At 35.6% G+C, this 8,570-nt stretch overlaps 1 protein-coding gene across 1 annotated transcript; it reads right to left on the reverse strand.

Annotated features, from left to right (window-relative positions):
• Window positions 1-4,604: 4,604 nt before the first annotated feature.
• Window positions 4,605-7,831, reverse strand: LOC147792211 (uncharacterized). Its single transcript, XM_087124602.1, has 2 exons — window positions 5,780-7,831; window positions 4,605-5,223 (listed from the first exon to the last, which is right to left on the reverse strand). The coding sequence occupies exon 1, from the start codon at window positions 7,640-7,642 to the stop codon at window positions 6,236-6,238; it is 1,407 nt and encodes a 468-aa protein (XP_086980728.1). The 5' UTR covers window positions 7,643-7,831; the 3' UTR covers window positions 4,605-5,223; window positions 5,780-6,235.
• Window positions 7,832-8,570: the final 739 nt, after the last annotated feature.

Genomic DNA, 8,570 nt, shown 5'->3' on the forward strand with positions numbered 1-8,570 from the left:
TGGAGCCGTTCCGGGAGATGTTGCCGGATTTGGTCCAGTTGGGACACGCCTTTTGGTGCCTAAACTTGAGGGAGGGCTTTCAGGAGATGTTGCGGGATTTGGTCCGGTTGGTACACGTCTTTTGAGCCCCAAAGAAAGCACATTGCCACCCTCATCCCACTTTGCCTCGAGACCATTGAGATTGGACAAAATAGCAACTAGAGAGATGAACAAGAAGGTATAAACCATATTGACATTTTTAAGCAAGCCCATTTTGTCTTTCACACAAGTATTCAAACTATGAAATCACAACTTTATATAAACTGTCAAACAACTAATTTAGAACTATAGTAATAGCCGGTGGTAAATATATTTAAACAATTTACCATCCATAATGATATTTTTTTTTGGATGAGTTTTCCTAATTTGTTGGTAACCAATAATTTTTAGAAATTAATTATACTTATAAAAAATATATTTAATCATTTCCAAGGAAAACTTCACCTAGAAAAATATTTCCATCTAATTGAAAATCTTTGTTAAAAATATTTCCATATAATTTTGATTTGCAATATAACTTTTTTTCTTTTTTAATGGTACCTTTTTTGAGTCACAATTTGTGACTTAGTAATCCTCGCTTATCAGGTTTTGACAAATTTAAAGAGCTGTTTAATTAAGTTCCATAATTTTCAAATTGATTTAAAAGTGACTAGTATTTAATAAGATTGATGAGGATGTGATGGTTAAAATTTTTGTATATCACATTGAATGCTTAAAAAATGCTTAGAAAATGAATGCTAAAGAAATGTGGTCTATTAAAATAATTTTAAATTATGCAATTTTATAAAAGAAATTATTATTTTTTATTTTATAAATAGTTTTCTTTAAATTATGGAACTTTAATCATATTTAAATAAATGAAAATACAAGGCTATTTATTTGATGCTAGTTGACAACAAAATTTAGAAAACCACTCATCTATCATCAAACCTCTCAAAATGATAAATCTAGAGTGTCTAATTTTTTTTATCCTCCTATATATCACTAGTAAATGTAATTGATATGTTTATCATCTTTTTATCTTATCAATACACTAAAAATGATAAGCGTATATAATTTTGTTTGTATCAATAATTGTTTTCGTATTCATTTTTAAAAGTCTATAATGATACAATATAAAAGTGGTGTATTAGTTGTAACGACCCTAAAGTTCTACATACCCAGAGTCTCTACTAATGTCTCAGACTCATTTCTTATGCGGAAATATAACTTAAAAAAAAAACGTCATCTATAGTATAAATATCGAAAACATTAAAAATATTTTTCTCTAAAAAACACAGTCATAGTCTTACGTGTTTAAATACTACTAAAATGTAGAGAAAATAAAAACAAATACAAAATAATTTAAAACAATGCATAACAACTATTCTAACCTAAAATATGCTTATGAACATACAACATGCATGTCAGACGTCAGTTTCAAATTCGTGTTTCTGTAACATTATTCCTCTTATTTACAATGGTCCATGTGTTAATTATTCTCTTTCACGCCCATTATTAGAGTCCCTCACAATAAATTGAATCATCTCATTAGATAGAAGATAGAAATTAGAGACTTCATTGTAATACATCTTTAGATAACCTAATTAAGCTTGCTACGGTTAGTAGGCATCATAATAAATTTAATGGATGGCTTTCAGGAGATGTTGCTGATGTTGCTGGATTTGGGCCCTAATAAATTTAATGGATGACTTTGAGGAGATGTTGGTGGATTTGGGTAATTTGGAATGCGCATCTTGGTGCCTAAACCCAATTGAGGCTTTTTGGGAGATTTTGCTGGATTTGGTCCGATTGGGACACGCCTCTTGGTGCCTAAACTTGAGGGAGGGCTTTCCGGAGATGTCGCTGGTTTTGGGCCATTTGGTACATGTCACGGTGCCTAAATGTAATAGCCCAAAAATAAATAAAGAAATAAAGAAATAAAGAAAAAAAATAGTTAAAATAATAATAATAAAAAAAAAATTGAACTTATTGCTTTAAACCTATTGCAGATTCAGAGTTTGTCACTTCATAGTTATGGTTATAAGAAATTAATTTAGGATCAAATCTTCTTATCTATCTTACTGTCTGTAATAATGAGATCCCATATACAATTATTAGATTTTTGTTAGCATTTTAGTTATACCAAATAAGGTTATAAGGTTAGATTCAATAAAATTTTAGGTGGCAGATCTATAAACTAAAAGATCGTTGTACTTAAAATTGGCCAGTAATATCTATTTACACAATTGAAAAACCTATTTACAGAATGAAAAAAAAAAGAGAGGGAGGGAGATTGAAGAAAGATTTGTTAAACAGTATTTAACAATAAAAAAGTAAATATCAGAGGGCAGTGAGCTCCTTTAGCTCCTTTAAATTTTGTCTAATAGAAAAGATCAGAATTTTTATCATAGGGCATTTGAGCTTCTTTAAATTTTGTCCAACAGTAAATATCAGAATTTTAAAATGGCCAATGTAAATTAAAGTAATAATTTTATAGAGTGAACGTGAATGTATGTTATTTATGCTGCTTAATTGATGTGATATGAATGCATGTGACGATGTGTGGCCATTGTATGATTATGGCTTGTTGTATGAGTATTGGAATGTAACTGAATGAATTGTATGACATGAAATACGGTAAATTGCATGATACATAACCCCGCTAAGAATATGTATGATATGTAACGAAATGAGAATGAGAATGACATATAAGCATGAAAACGTGACACGGGGTTATGTTCATTAAATGATGACTGTAGGACTAGTGGGACCTCATGCATATTGTGTGATCATACATTTGGGGGGATACCCCTATCCCATCACGAGGGTACGGACGCATACATCCAAATGGCAGGACAACGATCGTTATGTTCTGCCTAGCGCTGCCGTGACGGTTTTAGTTTTAATGGGTCTCGGTGGGCCCCCAGAGCATGCCCACCGGCTAGGGACAGTGGCCCAGCGGTGTGCGAACTAGCTGGTGAGCTCATACTCGCACGTATGGGCTGCGTGTAGAGTATATGGTACACGTCCACGATTACCTGTTAGGATTACACCGTATGGAAAACGAAACGAAACGAAATGAAAGATAGGTCCCATCATTTCATTGCATGTGATTGTTGCATTTAACCCCAATAGTGAGGTCACTTACTGAGTATTTCTTTAAATACTCAAGCTATGTGCTACTACATTTTTTCACGTTAAGGCAAAACATTCCTGTACGGCTGACGACGACATCGCAACTCGAGATCATGGTACATGCATAGGATAGTGGTATTTATTTTCTTAGACTTAGGATAAAATAGGATGTTTTAAACTTAAACGCTTATTTATTTTATTTCGGGTCTTTTGTTGTGTCGTTTTAGAGATGTTTTCGAAACACGTAAGTCCATGGCTCTTTCTTTCTTTCTTTTTTTTTTTTTTTTTGAAAAATTAAACACAGATTTGATAAATTTAGGACTAAGTTGATTTTTTTTAATTAAAAAAAATTCCTGTGAAATTCTTGAAGATGAGTGTGTCAAAATTAGCATAAAATAAAATAAATAATAGAGCAGAAATTACAACCTCGTATAACTCTAAGGCCCAATTTGACCAAATTGAAAGTTGAAAATTAATATTGAGTAATACCAAATTAAATATTAATTTGAATACTCCAAAAAAAAAATTTAATAATAATTATTATTATTATAATTTTAGTGTTATTATGAGTTATCAAATGGATTTTTTTTTTTTTTTTTTTTTTTGGATCCCGATGACAAGCTCCCATAATAATTAATTAAATTATTTAGTTAATCAATTTTTATTCATTGTACGGTTGTTGATATAATCAAACATGTGATCCTTCTCAAATTATTCGTAATTACATTTAGATCAAAAGTTTGTTTCTAGCTCCCTATTTGGTCGTTCTAAAATGGTAGACATATTGAATTAACTACAAAATTCATTCTCACATGAAAATCAAATGACAAACTCTCGCTGGTAAGAGTTCATAGCTCTTTCATAACTAAGATCGAGTCATATACGATCATTTTGTGAAATATTATTTTTCTTAATTAACGGATTTATTAAAAAAAAAAAATATATTTTGTGGTCCAATCTTATACAAATTCATAATATAGGATACTCTCATTCACATCGTGAACAATTATTTTGTGGTCCAATCTTATACAAATTCATAATATAGGATACTCTCATTCACATCGTGAACAATTTGGATTAAATAATTTGTAACAATTATAAAGTGTGTTATATTAATAATGTTACTCAGACAACTCAACCTTATCCGTATACTATAGATCATTTAAGTTATTACTTAAATATGATCCTCTTTATGTCATACGTATTATTTAAGATTATAATAATAACCTCGAACTTTTTATACAATAGATAATATTAAATTATAAATAAAATGATAAAAAAATATAAAAAACTAAATAATTAACCAAGCGAACAAGTCGACCATGAGAAATTCGGACGTCATGGACTACGTTGGCGTATTTTTGCACCTCGAGTCACGTTGCGAGAAAAGGTTTAGAAATGTGAGTAAGAAAATACATTTGACAATTTGAAGAATTGAAGAAAGCAACGTTATAAGACTATAAGCAAATAAAGAAATATCACGACTTAAATAGCATATACTGAGGGTAGGAAGAAGTGACAACTAGTCATATCTCGTACAGTACATTTTGGAAAATTTTAGCCCTAGCGAGTGTAGACATGGTTTTGGTGAACGGTCATACATCCCCGTATTGACACAACATGAAATGGTAAAGGCCTATATATGATGAAAGCATGTAAAAGGGGTTTGAAACAGGCATGCAAGACCAAAATATTCTCCATGCAGCCATAGACAACACACCTTGGACAAGCATGACCGTGATATCCTCCACCACTTAATTGGTTGACGTCTCTGTCAACCGACTCGTTCAAGCAAGACCGGGACATATGTCATGCGGTCATAGGCAACACGCCTTGAATAAGCATGACAGTGACATCCTCCCCCACTCAATTGGTTGACGTCTCTGTCAACCTACTCTTTACAACTCGGTGTTGTAGGTTGAGGCTAACTTTAGGTCTCTTCAACATGCTTCCAGTTGATCTCAGTGTTGTGACGTCTCTTCCAATCTATAAGGAATTGTTGAAAACTGCTTCTTGGTTCGTTGACTCTTGACGTCTCCTCAGTTGAAGTTTCTCCTGCTTCCTTTGCTTGGAGATTAAAAAAAGTAACACGAATAATTGGTAACTATAGAAAATGAAATTTTTAACCCAAAAAAAATAGAATGATATATATATATATATATAATATTCCAAGATTTTACTCCTACAAAAAAAAAAAAAAAAAAAATCTAATATTCGCATAAAATCTAACACATGGACCATGGTAAATAGGAAGACGTATGAATTTGAAACTGACACCATAAGCTCACATAAGTTGACTTAGATTTCAAATGACAAACTTTTGTCATGAGCTCACATAGGTTGATTGGATTTGAAAGGACAGAATCAAACTTTAATAAGTTGTCTTACTCTAGGATAGGCTAGAAATTGGATGAGTTACAATTTATGATGTATGAGCTATGATGATATATGAGTTATGATGATGTATGAGCTATGATGATATATGAGTTATGATGATGTATGAGCTATGATCATATATGAGTTATGATGATGTATGAACGGTATCGTATGATGTCGTATACTAGTATATAATGATATATGATCTACGCTCGTATACTGAAAACCCTCCCTCAAGTTTAGGTACCAAAAGACGTGTCCCAACTGGACCAAATCCAGCAACATCTCCCGAAACTCCTCCATTGGGTCTTGACATTAAGAGGCGTGTACCAACTGGCCCAAATCTAGCAACATCTCCTGAAAGCCCTCCCTCAAGTTTAGGCACCAAAAGACGTGTCCCAACTGGACCAAATCCAACAACATCTCCCGAAATGCCACCATTGGGTCTTGGAATTAAGAGGCGTGTACCAACTGGCTCAAATCCAGCAACATCTCCTGAAAGCCGTCCCTCAAGTGTAGGCACCAAAAGACGTGTCCCAACTGGACCAAATCCAACAACATCTCCCGAAATGCCACCATTGGGTCTAGGCACTAAGAGGCGTGTACCAACTGGCCCAAATCCAGCAACATCTCCCGAAACTCCTCCATTGGGTCTAGGCATTAAGAGGCATGTACCAATTGGCCCAAATCCAGCAACATCTCCTCAAAGCCCTCCCTCAAGTTTAGGTACCAAAAGCCGTGTCCCAACTGGACCAAATCCAGCAACATCTCCCGAAATGCCACCATTGGGTCTAGGCACTAAGAGGCGTGTACCAACTGGCCCAAATCCAGCAACATCTCCCGAAACTCCTCCATTGGGTCTAGGCATTAAGAGGCGTGTACCAACTGGCCCAAATCCAGCAACATCTCCTGAAAGCCCTCCCTCAAGTTTAGGCACCAAAATACGTGTCCCAACTGGACCAAATCCAGCAACATCTCCCGAAATGCCACCATTGGGTCTAGGCACTAAGAGGCGTGTACCAACTGGCCCAAATCCAGCAACATCTCCCGAAACTCCTCTATTGGGTCTAGGCATTAAAAGGCGTGTACCAACCGGCCCAAATCCAGCAACATCTCCTAAAAGCCCTCCCTCAAGTTTAGGCACCAAAAGACGTGTCCCAACTGGACCAAATCCAGCAACATCTTCCGAAATGCCACCATTGGGTCTAGGCACTAAGAGGTGTGTACCAACTGGCCCAAATCCAGCAACATCTCCCGAAACTCCTCCACTGGGTCTATGCATTAAGAGGCGTGTACCAACTGACCCAAATCCAGCAACATCTCCTGAAAGCCCTCCCTCAAGTTTAGGCACCAAAAGACGTGTCCCAACTGGACCAAATCCAGCAACATCTCCCGAAATGCCACCATTGGGTCTAGGCACTAAGAGGCGTGTACCAACTGGCCCAAATCCAGCAACATCTCCCGAAACTCCTCCATTGGGTCTAGGCATTAAGAGGCGTGTACCAACTGGCCCAAATCCAGCAACATCTCCTGAAAGCCCTCCCTCAAGTTTAGGCACCACAAGACGTGTCCCAACTGGACCAAATCCAGCAACATCTCCCGAAATGCCACCATTGGGTCTAGGCACTAAGAGGCGTGTACCAACTGGCCCAAATCCAGCAACATCTTTCGAAACTCCTCTATTGGGTCTAGGCATTAAGAGGCGTGTACCAACCGGCCCAAATCCAGCAACATCTCCTGAAAGCCCTCCCTCAAGTTTAGGCACCAAAAGACGTGTCCCAACTGGACCAAATCCAGCAACATCTTCCGAAATTCCACCATTGGGTCTACGCACTAAGAGGCGTGTACCAACTGGCCCAAATCCAGCAACATCTCCCGAAACTCCTCCACTGGGTCTATGCATTAAGAGGCGTGTACCAACTGACCCAAATCCAGCAACATCTCCTGAAAGCCCTCCCTCAAGTTTAGGCACCAAAAGACGTGTCCCAACTAGAACAAATCCAGCATCATCTCCCGAAATGCCACCATTGGGTCTAGGCACTAAGAGGCGTGTACCAACTGGCCCAAATCCAGCAACATCTCCCGAAACTTTTCCATTGGATCTTGGCATTAAGAGGCGTGTACCAACCGGCCCAAATCTAGCAACATCTCGTGAAAGCCCTCTTTTAAATTTATTATGCGGCCTCTAGCAAGTTTAATTAGGGTCTATAAAGATTGGCTAAAACTAACTATGAAGAAGGAAATAAACCGAGATAAAAAGTAGGGGTGTACATGGTCCGGGTTAGGTCAGGTTGGGGATTTTTTGACCAACCCAAAAGTTCGGATTGGTTGGATTGATAACCCAACCTTCTATTTTCAAGTTGGGTTGTCGGGTTGTAACTCTAAAAAAAAATAATGGTTAGGTCAGGTTGGGGATTTTTTGACCAACCCAAAAGTTCGGGTTGGTTGGATTGATAACCCAACCTTCTATTTTCAGGTTGGGTTGTCCGGTTCTAACTCTAAGAAAAAAAAAAAAAAAAATTATTTATCCACATTTCATAATTATTCGATAGAATTTTAGGTAAAAAATATTAGAATTTCAACCAACACAAATCAATTTATAATCATTAAAAAAAAAGTTATCAACAAATATGGTAACATTTTAACCTAATTCAACATTACTATAGAACTAAATACAACTAAATAGGGATCTTCTTGACAATTGATTACTCTAAAAGTAAAAAAAATATAAGGAAATGATAGTTCATCAAAATAAATAAAAAACAATAAAAATGATTAGGGTAAAGGAACTATACATATAAAAAATAATAAATATTATAAAAATATTTTGTTGAAAAAAATTTACAAGTTCGAGGGCCTAAATTATTAAAAAAAAAAATTGTGATATAATAATGTTTCAACCGAGAGATAATAAATATTAATATAAACATCCACCAACATGTGTTAGTTAATGTAACAAAAAAAAAGAATGAGACTATAGGGTTGTGTGAAGAAAGTTATTATGTTGGGATTTAGAGAGACATGCATGTTCTATAAGC

The sequence above is a fragment of the Cucurbita pepo genome, chromosome 6, assembly GCF_057944985.1.
Source record: "Cucurbita pepo subsp. pepo isolate OVF chromosome 6, ASM5794498v1, whole genome shotgun sequence".
Classification (NCBI taxonomy): domain Eukaryota; kingdom Viridiplantae; phylum Streptophyta; class Magnoliopsida; order Cucurbitales; family Cucurbitaceae; genus Cucurbita; species Cucurbita pepo.

What these genes read in the sequence shown, in the direction of transcription:
- LOC147792211 (XM_087124602.1), bottom strand. Translation starts at nt 7,642, where the DNA reads ATGCCAAGATCCAATGGAAAAGTTTCGGGAGATGTTGCTGGATTTGGG.